Source organism: Scylla paramamosain, chromosome 2 (genome assembly GCF_035594125.1).
Source record: "Scylla paramamosain isolate STU-SP2022 chromosome 2, ASM3559412v1, whole genome shotgun sequence".
Classification (NCBI taxonomy): domain Eukaryota; kingdom Metazoa; phylum Arthropoda; class Malacostraca; order Decapoda; family Portunidae; genus Scylla; species Scylla paramamosain.
Genome location: NC_087152.1, coordinates 20667501 through 20684102, shown reverse-complemented (window position 1 = coordinate 20684102; position 16602 = coordinate 20667501). Strand labels below are relative to the sequence as shown.

Genomic DNA, 16602 nt, shown 5'->3' with positions numbered 1-16602 from the left:
CTACACTTTTCTTCATTCCACCCTCTGGTATTTAGGAAGGCCACTCGTATCCCGTTTTCATTTCGCGCCTTGTGCTATGCCTGGGCTCAGGTCTCCTTATGCTGGGCCCATTCCACAATGTTCCACTGGTGATTAAAACCATTTCACTTTATTTTTTATTGTTACTTTGCAGAGATGATGGAAGTTGCAAGCACGTTGTGTCTCTAATGTTTGCCATAGAAGACTTTGTGTCACGTAGAGGGGATCATGCTTCAGCACCAACCTGCACTGATCTTCCATGTACGTGGAACAAGCCTCGTCGCAACACCAAACAAACAAAGGCAGTCGATCTAGATCACAGGTATGTTGTAATAGCAACAGTCTCCTAAGGCTGGTTCATGAGCACAGATCTTGAAGAATTTGGGTTCAAGGAAGGTATAGGATAGGTAGCATCAAACTGGTTAGGCAAAATAACTTGGTGAAAAATTTCATCGTAAGCCACATTCCTTCATAGAATGGATCATAGAGATCATTGTACTCTATGCGAACATATTATGCTTTTTAATTACCTAATATTGATCTATATCAATGAAATTTTAACACGGTACATCTGCATACTCTAAATTAGTCTCTTAGTTGCCTATGGGACTGATGTTGCATATCCTATACTTTCCTAGTCTGCGTTGGTGTCAGCATACTTTGCAACCATGATTAAAAGTAGGCAATGGTATTATTGAAATATAATGTGTCTTCAATTCTCATATTATCTAGGTTATAAGAGTTTAATCAAATGTACTTTCTGTTTTAAAGTGGTCAACCCAGCACCATCTCTGTGGTCCGTCCCAGGTTTAGATATAACAATTTCTTTCAGAATGTGGTATTCTCAGAGCTAAGCCACTACATGTCATCGCTGTGCCATGTAGTCAAGCGAAATGGGCTATTTTATTTCTTTATTTTTTTAATCCCATGTGCATACCGTTATCACTTCCGAGAAAGAATTATGTAGAAAAGTGTATTCTAGTTCCTATTTGCATCTTAATGTATATAGAACAAGATTCTAGGCACATTTGTTATTGTTCCCTGTGTGATGAAGAACCTCATGCCTGGTGCTGCCACACAGCAACACCTACTAGTTTACTGAATGCACTATTCTCATAGCTTGCCCTTGAGTTAATGTTTGTTATTATGCATGTAAGGCACAGAGGTCTGAAAGGAGTTGCTTTGCATTTAATGTTTGGAAGCAAGTTTGCTGCATGTCTTCAGTATTTTATTTTCTTCTGGCAATAAGTCTAGTGAATCTTTATGGCATTCAGCACTACTAGCTTATCAGTACATCCACTGTCTTACTTTTTGGTACTCATAGTTCTGAAATCCAGCATTGTGAGCTTTCATACATAACATAGTCTATTGTTAGTTAGCAGCACGTTTTTCTCCATCCCTAGAGATAACTCACTTGCCTTGGCATAAATGTTTCAATGCATTTCATGATTTGCAGGATGGACACCTCTACAACACGTTCAATAACCCCTCATTCAGAACATTACAGAGCCTGTACCTTTGACCCTAACTTCAACCCAGGGGAAAGTTTTCATGTGTTTATGGCTCAACGTGCATCACGAACGTGTTATGAACAAGTGCTTTTCCCTGATAGATTGAACAGGCAGCTACCCACAATCACTGAACTTGCAGGGGAATTTAGTAAATCAAGGTCTGCATTGCCATTTGTTGATTTTGTTAAGCAACATTTAGGTAGTGCAGATATGGATTTCGTACAATCAAAAACACATGCCCAGTACAAATCACGTATGTGGAAAGATCAGAGTTGGTGCCTTGACATCAACAACTTTTCATAAGGCAGTACACTACAGGGGCAGTGAAAGTAACAATTACATAGTAAATGAAATAATGAGACTCTCAGGCTTACAAGATAATTTGAGTACCAAATATGGTAAGGAAACAGAGCCCATAGCAAAGAAGCTTTACATAAAAGAAATGAGAAAAAAACACAAACAATTTAAATTTGTAGGGTGTGGACTTTTTATAAATAAAGACAATCCACTACTCCGAGCAACTCCTGATGGCATTGTCAGTTGTAAATGTTGTGGCAGGGAGTTATTAGAAATAAAGTGCCCCCATAAATACAGATTGCATACTGGATACATAGCTCTAATACCTACCATGTAACCCTTGGGGAAAACAACAGCATTGTACTAAAAAATTCCTCTCCTTGGTACACACAAATCCAAGCCCATTTAGGTGTTGCTGAGATGGATTGGTGTGATTTTGTAATGTTCACACAAAAAAGTCCGCATTTAACAGTGCAGAGGATTTATTTTGATAAAAGTTTCTTTGATAGCAATGCAGAAATTGCCATGGATTTTTATTATAAATATGTCTTGCCAAATCTCCTGAACTCAAAAGAAACTCCAGAGGCAAGTAATATTTAAGAGGTCTTCATAATGACTGCATATTTGTTTCTGCCTGGTGTGGTTGTTTTGTATATAGTTATTTGTACAGTTTTGTATTTGCTTATAATGTGTAGGTTTTTTTTTTTTTTCTTAATGCTACTTTCATTTGTATTGTTTGTATATAATATATTGTAAATTTCTTTTCAGGAATAAAGTCTGTGTTCTTGATTTTCAGAAATTATTCACCATACCACAATGATTCAGACACGTTTATTAATAAATAATTATAAGAAAGAACTATCTTTACATATCCTTTAATATTACAAAGGTGATAATACATGGTTGAAAGTGTTGGAGTAGAGATGTTCTTACAGAGATCCCTAACACCCAAATTTTATTTACATAACTACCCATAAAAATAAGCTTTAGGAGATTATAATAAGCTTTACATAAGTTGTTTTAGATTGTGTGCTCTGTCAAATCTACACTAGTGGTGGCATCATATTGCATAATACTGCAACTATTACTACAATGTGATCCATGAGGGGCCACATCCTTTGGTGAAGTGTCTGTCCTAATAGTTTAAATGTCTTCATTCTTACGATGGCTCACTCAACATGTATGCACAATGTTGCTATACTTCATGTTTTTGCAATTTCACTTTGTGTGAGCATCCTGCCTTTACTGGCTTCCTTCCTCGTAAATGGTGGGATGTGTAGTTTTGCACCATGCTGGAGTATGAGATCACCAATATTGAAGCCCCTATCCACCATTATGGCATCACCTGGCTCAACTTTATCAATGAACTCTACTTCTGCAGTATAACGGTCTGACGTATTACCTCCATACACACTTGATACAAATGTTATTACCCCTGTGGGAGTAATTCCAATGAGTACTTTTAGTGTATTGTGATGCTTATATTGGGAATATGTGGCAGCCTGAGCTGAAGGATTTGCTGGCTTGACTGTGAACATCTCAGTGCAATCTAGGATGGTTCGTGTGTCAGAATATTCTTCTGGAAAATCTTTTGGCAAACTTGCACGCACCTGTGCTGCAGTTGGCCATATAAGCCAGTCCTTGAGAACTAAATAAAGTACGTTAATCCAAGTTATAATGATACTACTTGTAACACTTCGTGCTACTTCCAAAAGATCTGCTAAAGTACTGAGATCAATTCCTGTTCTAATATGTACTAGGGTCATTAAATATTCATGTAACTGTGACAACTTCCTTTTTGTATGTGCTTTAGTAATGCCTGGTGGTGTATTCTCATTCTTGACACTATTTGGCCCTCTCCAATAATGTATGTCAGTCACATTATCTTTTATCAAATTAAACAAATCAAAGAAATCCTTTTGTTCCATACCTGTATATCTTTTAATACTCTCACTTTTCCTCAGAATTTTCGGAATAAAGGCGCTGCGTAATGCTCCGTCTTCTACAACGTTGTTACGTTCCCACTGAAATAAGAAATAAGAAATATATTAGTGTGGTGGGCATATTATTGCATGTAAATTTTTTTAAAAATGTAGTTCTTGCCATATTTGTAGTAGGGTATGGGAAACTATGCACACATGTACTTGGTGGTATATCGTTACCTACTATTCCTTTGGGAACCAGTCACTCCGGCCCCTCATCATTCCAGCCACAGTCACTCCGGCCTTTCCTTCGTTCAACCCAAGTCACTCCGGCCTCACTCTCTCTCTCTCTCTCTCTCTCTCTCTCTCTCTCTCTCTCTCTCTCTCTCTCTCTCTCTCTCTCTCTCCCTCCCTCTCTCTCTTAATAACACATGATTATGATGGGTAGGGAAATCATGCTAATAATATGATGATAATATGATGATGGAAAAAAAGATAAAAGAATAATAAGAGTATGTAGCATAAGTATAGTTTGCTCACCTCATGTACTTCCTCATAAGTTTGTGAAGCTTTCTCAAGTGTTGTAAACTGGTCAGTCTGCACCTCTACATCTACTGGCTCTGCAACAGTTTCACTATGGGTATAAGCTCCATATGTGTGGTCACCCAAAACATTGCAGCTCTCATCAGGAACTGTAGTATCTGTAGAAGATATGAATATAAGTATTAATCACATGTGATCAAGCATGAAGTAAAAAAACAAAAAATACATAAATAAATAATCAAATAATAAAAAAAAACTACCATAATATTTAGTTTTACTTGATCATATAGTTAACTGTTGCAAAGTACAGGCATAGCCTAATAAATATTAAATATCTTTCAGTGCTGACACAGTCATGGATCAGGTGTCATGTGAATATTTGAGTGATTACCTGAGCATTTGGGTAATATGTAGATAACACTAGCCACTGTTCTAAGTTTAGGATCACACATCTCAAGTAGTGAATTTTCATTTAGGAGACAATGTTAAAGAATTGTTTTCTCTCTGAAACTTTTTTTTTTTACCTAAAAGAAAAAAACCAACAACCTAACCTTAACTTGACAATCTTAATAATAAAATAACTCAAATGTAACCCACCTGAATCTTCTGTGGTAGTGCATACTTCTACCTCCCCCCAGTCTTGGACATTCAGGGGTAGCACCTCTTCTTGAGGAAACTGTGTTTCAGTGTTGCACTGTGTGGATGCTGAGGCGTTAGGTGCTGCAATGACATCTTGCCCCTGGCACTGGAGACTGTTTGCCTTCCTATTAATAACTGCATGATGGTTTCTTCCCCACCCATTATAAGCGAATAAAGTTGGGTCTGAATGTTCAGGTGATGGTCCATTGTTCCAGTCCAAAAAGTGTAAGGAGCATACAGCGTGATTCTGTGTTGCCTTCCATCCACCTGCACGCCTGCACCTCTCCTCCCACATCTTCCTCCTTTTAGGTTCCTTTTTTGCACTTGGAAATCTCACAAATCGTTTGACATCTTCAGTTACTTGGTCTGTGTTTCTCTTCCCTTTTCTTGAGTCTGATGTGCAGTCTGCTACAGCACATGTATAATTCGGCATACTTGTAGCTTCCAGGCTCCAGCTTGATCTTGATGGTACAGGTTGACCTAGTATTTCTTCTGAGTCAGGCCTTTGTATCGGCAGAACTGAGAGGCTATTGTTTACACTTTGCACTCCTTCGTAACGGCGCGCGGCGCTTTCTTTAACTGAAGAATCATGATCAAGATAAGTACGTCGTACGTCCGCCAGCGGTGCTGTTCTTTTTTTTTATTTCACTGATTACTTTCATATACAAGACGTGTCCGTGATATCTGATATTTTTCAACATTCCCAGATAAAATGCACAAGCCGAAATCAACATCCTTTTATTTTTACTGTTCATACTTACTTAAAAAAAATCATTACCTATTTTTAGTTTTATCTTATAATCCAATTAACAAAGCCTTATCATACACCAGTAAGTATGAATATTAATATTAAGGGTTATGTTTTTTTTATTTTAGATACACTTGTGCAGCAATTCATGCTGTACTTTTCCTGCACATCGATTTCAAATTTAGCTAAGATACCCCTTTGCCCCAGGAAATCGGAGACAATTAAAAATGCTGGCGCTGATAGGCATCTACCAGCCTCACTGCAACATCTCTAATTATTAATGGTGATCCAGTGACTCCTTGCAAATTAGGAAGGGCACGTCTTTTATTTATTTCACTCCCCATTTTATTTACTGTTGCTTCCTTGATAAGGGTGTAACAGCTACCAGTATCAACTACTGCTCTCACGATTTTGTTATTAACAGCTATGCTGATAAAAATGAGCTTGAGCTAGTCATGTTGTCTTTGGTTTTCCTGGGTAATATTTGCTTCCTCGCCAACAACCATATTGTTGACAATCAAAGCAGGAACCTCTAATAGGTTTCCTCCAACATTCTCTCAGACTATGTGAATGAGAGTGGCAGAGTGAGCAGTAACGCTCATTTTGGGGTTGACATGGAGAAGTTTGTAATTTCCCAATTTGTTCTGTTAAGTCCTTGATCTGTTTCTTTATTTCATCGACTTCTGAGGATTCTCTAGATGTAGCATTTGATTGGGATCGATCATTAGGACTTACAGTGTGAGTTTCAGGTTGGATGTCATGTTTGAGTGGATAGTCTTTCTTTTCTGGTTGAACTCTACCTAGTGTAGGTGTATGAGTAGCCTCGAGCCACTGTCGTTCATGTTCTACTCTGTCGACAAATTTATTTAGTGGATAATCCTCATCCAGGAATCCTTCTAGTCTGGTCTTAGCTTCTTGAGGAAGACCTTGCCATAGTTTTCTTTTGATAGTTTTGTCACGATTAGGGAGTTTCCTTTGGCAAATCGTGTTTCTAGGATAGCATAGCGACAGATGAAATTATTAACAAAAGCCTGTGGTGACTCAGACCAATCATAACATTCAGAGTCAGTGTCTTGCCATGTTCTATCAAATTTAACTTCGTTATTGAATTGGTTGTTAAGAAGCCCTTTGAGGCTGTCCCAAGTATTACAGTTGTGTAAGGTTTGATGGTTATGAATGAGAGCTGCTATCTCGGTACTAACTCTTCCTTTGGCTATTTGTACTCTCCTGGCATCAATCTCACTGCATTGTTCAACTAGCTCAAAGAAAATCTTGAGCTGAGTAGTTGCATTGAATCCCTGTAGTTGATGTAGTTCTAATACAGGAATGTCACGGGGTTTAGTTGTCGTTATGACACGGGGGAGTTTGCAAGTTAGCACCTAAACGTTGTAGTACTCGGTTTTGTTGCGCCATTATTTGTTTAAGGCTGTCTATTTCTTGTTCCAACGTACTGATGTTTTTTTTTTTTTTCTTCTGTTTTTACTGGACTGGTTTTGAGAGGGTTAGGGTTAGTTTCCTCCATTTGTTCCCCAGAACTTGCCCCCCACTGTGAAAATATGGGTTGATCATCCATTTTTCACGACTGGTTGTGGTGAGATGTAGATTACGTAAGTCTTGGGTAGAGCTTCGATCCTCATGAACTTCAGACACAAGAGTATTCTTCAGGCTCCCATAAACTTATCGACCACCTCTCCTCACTCACCAACCTCGTCTTCCCCAATGAATCCTTTAATTATCTTTTTAAACTTAGACTCAACTCTCACTCTGCCAGCTCCACTCCAATGCACTCCATCACCACTTAACTCTTCTACAAAGCTCACATTGTTAAAATTAATTTTAGGTGTTTTAAGTGATCTCTTGATTCTGTTTTTTTTTTTTTTTTTTTATCCAACACTGAATTCTCTTGTAAATTTCTGCAGGAATATTTCTAGTACGAATTCTAGGTTCAATTTGGCAGATATACACTATTGACTGGCAGTTTGTTTCTTGGTAAATTTCTTTGATGTGGTTGAAAATTTCTAATGGGTTAGCATCAACATTTATGTCATTACTAGAGATCCAAAGGATCGTTAGATCATGTTCCCATTCTAAGACTTTGTTCACACGCGAGTCTTGAAAAAAAAAATTCGCTGGCTTTAGCCCCAGGTGCACGGAAAATTTTAATTTCAGTGTTTGGGAACTCAAAATTTTTAGGAATTTGACTGTCCCACAAAAGAAATTTTCCACATTATTGGTGAATAACACACACTCCCGGTGAACTACAGCAACTGTATATCCCACCGCTCTTGCTACCTGTGTAATGTCCCCCCCCCGCCCAGCCTGTGCCACTCACAAGCTAGGTTATTATTTTTATTTATTTTTTTTTTTTTTTCTCAAAAAGTTGGTGAGGAAATATCTTCACTCACTGATTTATGATCTTTATTTTTCCTTCACTTGTGATAGCGTTAATACTAATTCACATGTCATTCATATAACATCTGGTAGCATCAAGTATCCTTTCAGTAGCGCTCAAGATTTCATTACAGTAGTGCAAATACTGGCCGAACTAATCACTTGACACATCTCACACATTCACCAATAGCAATAATGGGCATTAGTGTTTGGGTATTACATGAGTATACAGTCTCATTCACCTGGCGAGGGTGGTATTATTCATGCACGTGACTCGAAAAATAATTCACTGGTGGTTACATAAGAATAAACAATCCCCTTATTACATTTTCCTATAACCCTTGTATAACACAGCCTAATCAGCGTTCCGAGGACCGAACCAGGTGGTTACGTCCCCGTATGATAACGAGAAATACTGCACAACCTTAATAATCTGTGAACTAAACACTCCGTTCTCACACTATTAAGTATACCTAACCAAACACACATATGTGGAACGCACAGACAGACTTTTCTTTTACCTCCACTGGCTTCCCTGTAGTGTAAGCAAACCAAGATCTCTCTGTAGTGTACGCAAGCCAAGATCTCTCTGAGTGATGTTTTGATAAGAAAATATATTTACAGATATGAATAGTAATTACTTCAAACTTAGAGTAACGTACCTGTACCGTAAGCAAACCAAGATCTCTCTGAGCAGGGTTCAGGCCGGCGTCACAAAGCTACGAACCTCCGTAGTTTTCAGATTCTTCCTCAAAGTAATTCGTAAATTATTAGTTTCAACAGTATAATAAACGTTTACATTACTTTACTCGTATCATGACCTGGTGTATTTGTTCTTCTGAATAACAAGATGAAACATTCTAGCCACAAGCTAATACCTTGTATGAAAATAATGCCTTTATTCATACAGAAAATCGATCACCCATTTCCTGCGGGCACCAACATGTTGTCTGTCTGTCTGTCTGTATGTCTCGGGGATGTATGCATGATGTAATAACGACTAAATCTTACCAATAATTCTTATACTAACTTAATTTTATATATATTAACCTAATATTACTTATATTAGCTTAATATTACGTCCCAGCACTACACAATCAGCCCCCGCACACTGACTCAAAGACGAGTTTGACTGACTTGTTCAAACCTTGGCCCACAACAAGATATGCCTCTGGGCACTCTGCCTCCACCGCGGCATCAAGACAACCACTGCGCTCCTGTTGTGGTTGGTGGTCCTGCCTTGTTGCTGTCAACCACTGGAGTCACAGATTCCGCAGGCACCCGACGCTGGGGTGTTTGCCTCGCCTTAGGGTGAGTAACAACAACAACAGGGTCAGCACTCAGCAGCCTCCACATCCGAGTCGGCGTCCGCGGACGGGAGCTGTACCCAGACTCTTCCACCTGCCAGGTCATTCCCCAGAAGGAAATCGACCCCCCTACACTGGCAGATACTTCGCTAGTGCCACCCGCTCCTCTGCTGTCACTAGCGGCCATGACAGCTTAATCGCTGTAGCGTACCTCTCCGTGGCGCCAATTCCCCGGCACCTTCAGTCACATCCCCGCACAACGGCTGCTGTGTCGTTGTCTCTCAAAACTGTAACGGGGTACACAGCTCTGTCAATCTCAACTGTGCCCTTACATAGAAATGGACAGCACCAGTTCAACTCAGATCTCACAGGGGTCAGTGAGGTATCGACAGATGAGAGGGCGGCCACGACGGCCTTTCTACCCTCGCGACCAAACAATAGTCCGGACTTCATCACTGCTGGTCCCGGCGATGGGACACCATCAAAGCCACCAGCTTCTGGGGCGTCTTGGAAGCAGTGGTGGATACTAACTTAGGGCAGTTATACTTAAAATGCCCAGTATTCTTGCAATAATGACACACAGGCTGTGTACTGTACTTGGGAGTGCTATGTTGCGTGTTCCCTGTCTCCGTCGAGGGCTGGGTGAAAAATAATTTCCTCGCCCCGACTTATTGCTGGAGTCACTACTATAACGTGGACTCTCAGACAAACTGGTGCTGGCCGCGCCACCAGACACATCACTGGGTCCGCCAGACGTACCACCAGTCCAACGTGGCAGAGGCCGGTGCGCCAACACGTGGTCATCCACCCATATCGCTGCCTCCTAAAGGCTTTTAATTCTTTTCTCAAGGAACAGCGGTACTAACTCCCTCTTGGCCACATTAATAAATTGCTCCATTACCATGAGTTTCTATAACTCACGGTAAGAAGTTGCTTGCTCGCTAGCAATCCACTTTTCAAGTGTTTCCTCCAGATAGCGAGCACATTCTAAATAGGAGTCAGTAGGCCTTTTTCTTTCCTCCATGGAATCGCAACCTGCACGCCTCCGGCTGCAGCTCAAGCTCTCAGGACGTCAGCCTTAAACTCCTAGTAATCGTCCATATCCTCTACTGACATCCTGTCATAGACTTCCAAAGCCTTACTCTTCAACATATTGGCCACAAGGCCAAGCCATCTCTCTTGAGGACAATCAAATTCGGAGGCCTTCTTCTCAAATCGCCTGAACCATTCGGTTACCTTCTTTTCATCAAATTCAAGAATCAACATCAAACTCTTCAACATTCGGCTTTATACTGTATCCTCCTTCACTTCCTCTCCTCTCCTCAAGCCATAAGTGAATTAACTTCAATCCGAGTCTTCTCCAACTCAAATATCTTATTCTTTTTTTAGCCTCCTCTCTCACATATATCTTCGCCTCCTTCTCCGCCTCAAGTAATCTTATTTCCTTCTCATACATCCTCGCCTTCTCTTTCTCTTCCTTTTCTGCTTCAAGAAGCCTCAGCTCTTTCTCCTTCTCAGCCTCAAGTAATCTGACCTTTTTCTCGGCCTTAAGTAATCTGGCCTCGGTATCAAGCCTCCTTGCTTCTCTACCCTCCTCATTCTTCAACCTTCTTTTCTCGGCTTCAGCTTCCAATTGGAATCTTCTCAATTCTCTTTCTTCTTTCTCAGCCATTAGTTATATTCTCCTCATTTCCAGTTTAAATATCATCTCCTCAGACATACATTCGGTCTGGGAGAAACCACCAACGCTGCAGGCAGGACTAACACGTTCGTGGACGTTATGTGTGGAACTAGTTGTCCTCGCACTGAACTGGGCTAAGTCTACACTGCCGTTTTCAGCAAAGGCGGGGGAGACAGGCAGCTCCTAAGATAATATCCGCGCAGTCACTTATATTCCCCACATAAATTTTATTACTTCCCTTGTGTGTGTGTGTATATATATATATATATATATATATATATATATATATATATATATATATATATATATATATATATATATATATATATATATATATATATATATATATATATATATATATATATATATATATATATATATATATATATATATATATATATATATATATATATATATATATATATATATATATATATATATAATCACACACGTATATATATTCATCCATCAACTGGTATCTATCTATCCGTGTCAATATATCTCTTGTTTTTTTTTTTTTTCATTTTGTGACATAAGTGCGCTGAAGAGATATAGCTGAATTAGATGTATCTTTCAGAATACTGGGCGGTCTAAATGTGCAATATGTAGGAATGAAGGCGCAGAGATATAATAGGAGAGACTGGCCTAAGTACTAGAGAATGCTTTAAGTATCTAGGAGGAATTAACTTACTAGGTAGATGTAATTTTTACAGGGAAAAGGCAAATTTTGGTGTAAGTAATCATGTTGAGTATTGGAAGTGGGTGCAAGAAGTTAACGTAAGTTGCCTTTACTGACCTACCTAAGAGTATTTGTGGGTGTATATGGACTGTGTGAGGAGCCTAATCTGTATACAATGAAGAGCCAATAGGTATACACCTTCTAAAATTAAGACGATGATGACGATGATGATGATGATAATTTTAAACTTTTCACAAAAAAAGTCACACTTGAAACTAAAAAAGAAAAAAATAAATAAAACCGAAAAAGTTTCGTGTTTTTCTTTTCTTCAAGTCTCTACTTTGTACTCCACACGGAAATGCCACAGAGAGAGAGAGAGAGAGAGAGAGAGAGAGAGAGAGAGAGAGAGAGAGAGAGAGAGAGAGAGAGAGAGAGAGAGAGCACTTTTCTTTTATTGGCCTTAATAGTACACAAAACTTGACAACAAATAATACACATTGAATGACGGACCCAGGTGTGATGAGAAGCAAATCATTTACAGACTTACTACTAGTATTGCAAATTATTCAACAGGCAGACGATGAACAGGGCCATTAACCACCCTAAGCTAATCTGCTTTAACGTATAAACCCCTACAAATACAGTCAACATATGAGATGAAAATTTTATACATGCAACATAGTATGACCCTATAAATAACACATACTCATAAATGTTTACACGAGTACACTTGGAGAAAGACGGACAGATTCACCGACAACGACACACATTATTCTGTCATTACAATCAGGAAACGGACAGAGAGAGAGAGAGAGAGAGAGAGAGAGAGAGAGAGAGAGGGAGAGAGAGAGAGAGAGAGAGAGATTGAAAGTAGTAGTAGTAGTAGTAGTAGTAGTAGTAGTAATAGTAGTAGTAGTAGTAGTACTAGTAGTAATAGAGTAGTAGTAGTAATAGCAGTAGCAGAAGTCGTAATAGCAGTAGTCGTATTAGTAGTAGTAGTAGTAAGAAATTATTATTATTATTATTATTATTATTATTATTATTATTATTATTATTATTATTATTATATTAAACGAATCTCTATGGACGCTCTCCTCCCAGAGCAGTTGGAAGGAAGCCTCCTCAGCCTTTCTGGGCAGAGTTTGTGCCACGCACCATTATGTCCCACTTTTAACTACATTTTTTTTCATTATTATGTAGGAGGTACACTAGCCAAGGGCAACAAAAATTCAATAAATAAGAAAAGCCCACAGAGATGCCAGTCCCAGGAAAGGGTCCAAAGCGGTAGCCAAAAATTGAAGGATAAGTGTCTTGAAACCTCCCTCTTGAACGGAATTCAAGTCATAGGAAGATGGAAATATAAAAGCAATCAGGGAGTTCCAGAGTTTACCAGAGAAAGGGATGAATGACTGAGAATAGAATAGAGAGATGAACAGAATAGAGGTAAGAGAAAGAAGAAAGTCTTGTGCAGCGAGGCCGCGGGAGGAAGGGAGGTATGCAGCTATATTTATAGCAAGATCAGAAGAGCAGTTAGCATAAAAATAGCGGTAGAAGACACCTAGAGATGCAACATTGCGGTGATGAGAGAGAGGCTGAAGACAGTCATTTAGAGGAGAGGATTTGATGAGACGAAAAGCTTTTGATTCTACCCTGTCTAGAAGAGCGGTATGAGTGGAAATCCCCCAGACGTATAAAGCATCCTCCATACATGGACGGATAAGGCCCTTGTACAGAGTTAGCAGGTGGGGGGGGGGTGAGAAAAACTGGCGGAGACGTCTCAGAACACCTAACTTCATAGAAGCTCTTTTAGCTAAAGATGAGATGTGAAGTTTCAGTTCAGATTATAAGTAAAGGACAGACCGAGGATGTTCAGTATAGAAGAGGGGACAGTTGAGTATCAATGAAGAAGAGGGGATAGTTGTCTGGTTGGTTGTGTTGAGTTGATAGATGGAGGAATTGAGTTTTTGAGGCATTGAACAATACCAAGTTTGCTCTGCCCCTATCAGAAATTATAGAAAGATCAGAAGTCAGGCGTTCTGTGGCTTCCCTGCGTGAAATGTTTACTTCCCGAAGGATTGGACGTCTATGGAAAGACGTGGAAAAGTGCAGGGTGGTATCATCAGCATAGGAGTGGATAAGACAAGAAGTTTGGTTTTAGAAAGTCATTCATGAATAATAAGAAAAGTGGGTGACAGGACACAACCCTGAGGAACACCACTGTTAATAGATTTAGGAGAACAGTGACCGTCTACCACAGCAGCAACAGAACGGTCAGAAAGGAAATTTGAGATAAGTTACAGAGAGAAAGATAAAAGCCGCAGGGGTGTAGATTGGAAATTAAAGCTTTGTGCTACACTCTATCAAAAGCTTTTGGTATGTTCAAGGCAACGGGAAAAGTTTCACAAAAATATCTAAAAGAGGATGACCAAGACTCAGTAAGGAAAGCCAGAAGATCACCAGTACAGCGTCCTTGACGGAACCCATACTGGCGATCAAATAGAAGGTTGTGAAGTGATGGGTGTTTAAAAATCTTCTTGTTGAGGACAAATTAAAAAAACTTTAGATAGGCAGGAAATTAAAGCAATAGAACGGTAGTTTGAGGGATTAGAACGGTCACCCTTTTTAGGAACAGGCTGAATATAGGCAAACATCCAGCAAGAAGGAAAGGTAGATGTTGACAGAGCTGAAAGAGTTTCACTAAGCAAGGTGCAAGCACGGAGGCACAGTTTCGGAGAACAATAGGGGGAACCCCATCAGGTCCATAAGCCTTCCCAGAGTTTAGATCAGCGAGGGCATGGAAAACATCATTACGAAGAATTTTAATAGGTACCATGAAGTAGTCAGGAGGGGGAGGAACAAGCCCAGAATCGTCCATCGTAGAGTTTTTAGCAAAAGTTTGAGAGAAGAGTTCATCTTTAGAAATAGATGTGATAGTAGTGGTGCCATCTGGTTGAAATAAAGTAGGGAAAGAAGAAGAAGCAAAGTTATTGGAGATATTTTTGGCTAGATGCCAGAAGTCACAAGGGGAATTAATCTTGAAATATTTTGACACTTTCTGTTAATGAAGGAGTTTTTGGCTAGTTGGAGAACAGACTTGGCATGGTTCCAGGTAGAAATATAAAGTGCATGAGATTCTGGTGATGGAAGGCTTAAATACCTCTAGTGGGCCACCTCTCTATCATGTATAACACGAGAACAAGCTGTATTAAACAAAAGTTTAGAAGGTTTAGATCAAGAAAAAGAGTGAGGAATGTACGCCTCCATGCCAGACACTATCACCTCTGTTATGCGCTCAGCACACAAAGACGGGTCTCTGACACGGAAGCAGTAGTCATTCCAAGGAAATTCAGCAAAATACCTCCTCAGGTCCCCCCAACTAGCAGAGGCAGCATGCCAGAGGCAGCTTTGCTTAGGGGGATCCTGAGGAGGGATTGGAGCGATAGGACAAGATACATATATGAGATTGTGATCGGTGGAGCCCATCGGAGAAGAGAGGATAACAGCATAACCAGAAGGATTACAGGTCAGGAAAAGGTCAAGAATGTTGGGCGTATCTCCAAGACGGTCAGGAATACAAGTAGGGTGTTGGACCAGTTGCTGTAGATCATGGAGGATAGCAAAGTTAAAAGCTAGTTTACCAGGATAGTCAGTGAAGGAAGAGGAAAGCCAAAGTTGGTGGTTAACAATGAAGTCTCCAAGAATGGAGATCTCTGCAAAAGGGAGGAGAGTCAGAATGTGCTCCACTTTGGAAGTTTAGTAGTCAAAGAATTTCTTATATTCAGAGAAGTTAGGTGAGAGGTATACAGCACAGATAAATTTAGTTTGAGAGTGACAATGTGGTCGTAGCCAGATGGTGGAAAACTCGGAAGATTCAAGAGCGTGAGCAGGAGAGCAGGTTAAGTTGTTGCGCACATAAACGCAATATCCAGCTTTGGATTGAAAATGAAGGTAGAGAAAGTAGGAGAGAACAGAAAAGGGGCTATTGTCAGTTACTTCAGACACCTGTGTTTCAGTGAGGAAAAGATGAGGTTTAGAAGAGGAGAGGTGATGTTCTACAGACTGAAAATTAGATCTAAGACCGCGAATGTTGCATAAGTTAATGAAGAAAAAGTTGAGGGGGGGTGACAAAGCACTTGGGATCGTCATCAGAAGACCAGTCCGACCTGGGGACATTTGTGGTCCCCTCCTCAGTTGGGGACTCAGAGGCTGGTGTAGGAGTCGCCATGATGATTTCGAATTTTTGGGTGAAGGGTGTGTGTGTTATTAGGTGCTTGTAGTTTTGTATGGAGGAAGAGAGTTGTCTTTAGAGGGCAGGCTGTGACTTCTCCCTTGTGTTGAGAGACACAAAGTGAAACATTCTGTGAGGTCACAGCTGGGTTTAATGATAAGTTCACAGCATCCCCTGATCCAGTGCTTTATACCTCACTGGGAGTAATTATCGTTTCAGCAGGTGCCTACTGCCTCCTCCTTTGTTGTTTTGCAACGGCCACGTGTGTTTGTTTTGCTGCATGTGTGGGGATGGGTGTGCTGTGTTCTGGAAAAGAGCAGCTGTCAGCTCGTTTTGGCGATATCTGTGTCATTAAGGAATCGGCAGGAGGGATGAGTGATGGTATGGGTGTATCTGACGGTGAGAAGCAAGCGTGATGGTGGCACACTCGGGAAGTACTATGTTGTTTTGTTGAGAGTGGCCCAAGGGTACCTCTTGGTTTTGCCAAGGAGGTGGCATTTTTTTTTTTATCAATTTTATGGGTGTGGCACGGAGGCTCCAGAGCCATGAGCGATCAAGGAGTAGTGTGGTCAGGGCAGGCCAGAGTGAGAATAGTGTTTGGCCAGGAAGTATTTTGCCTGGCCCTGCCTTGATGATGG

General features: G+C 40.2%; 1 protein-coding gene across 3 annotated transcripts; it reads right to left on the bottom strand.

Moving 5' to 3' along the window:
• Positions 1-222: 222 nt before the first annotated feature.
• Positions 223-8879, bottom strand: LOC135111695 (uncharacterized). Of its 3 annotated transcripts, XM_064025310.1 has the most exons (4): positions 4889-8725; positions 4289-4449; positions 3757-3850; positions 223-3118 (listed from the first exon to the last, which is right to left on the bottom strand). In XM_064025310.1, exons 1-4 carry the CDS (start codon positions 5361-5363, stop codon positions 3069-3071), a joined length of 780 nt encoding a protein of 259 aa, XP_063881380.1. In that variant the 5' UTR covers positions 5364-8725; the 3' UTR covers positions 223-3068. The 3 variants fall into 3 exon arrangements, 2 of the variants coding, with proteins under 2 accessions (XP_063881380.1, XP_063881370.1); XR_010273876.1 differs by lacking the exon at positions 4889-8725 and adding an exon at positions 8732-8879 and having other exon boundaries at positions 223-3850; XM_064025300.1 differs by having other exon boundaries at positions 229-3850.
• Between the last annotated feature and the right edge of the window lie 7723 nt (positions 8880-16602).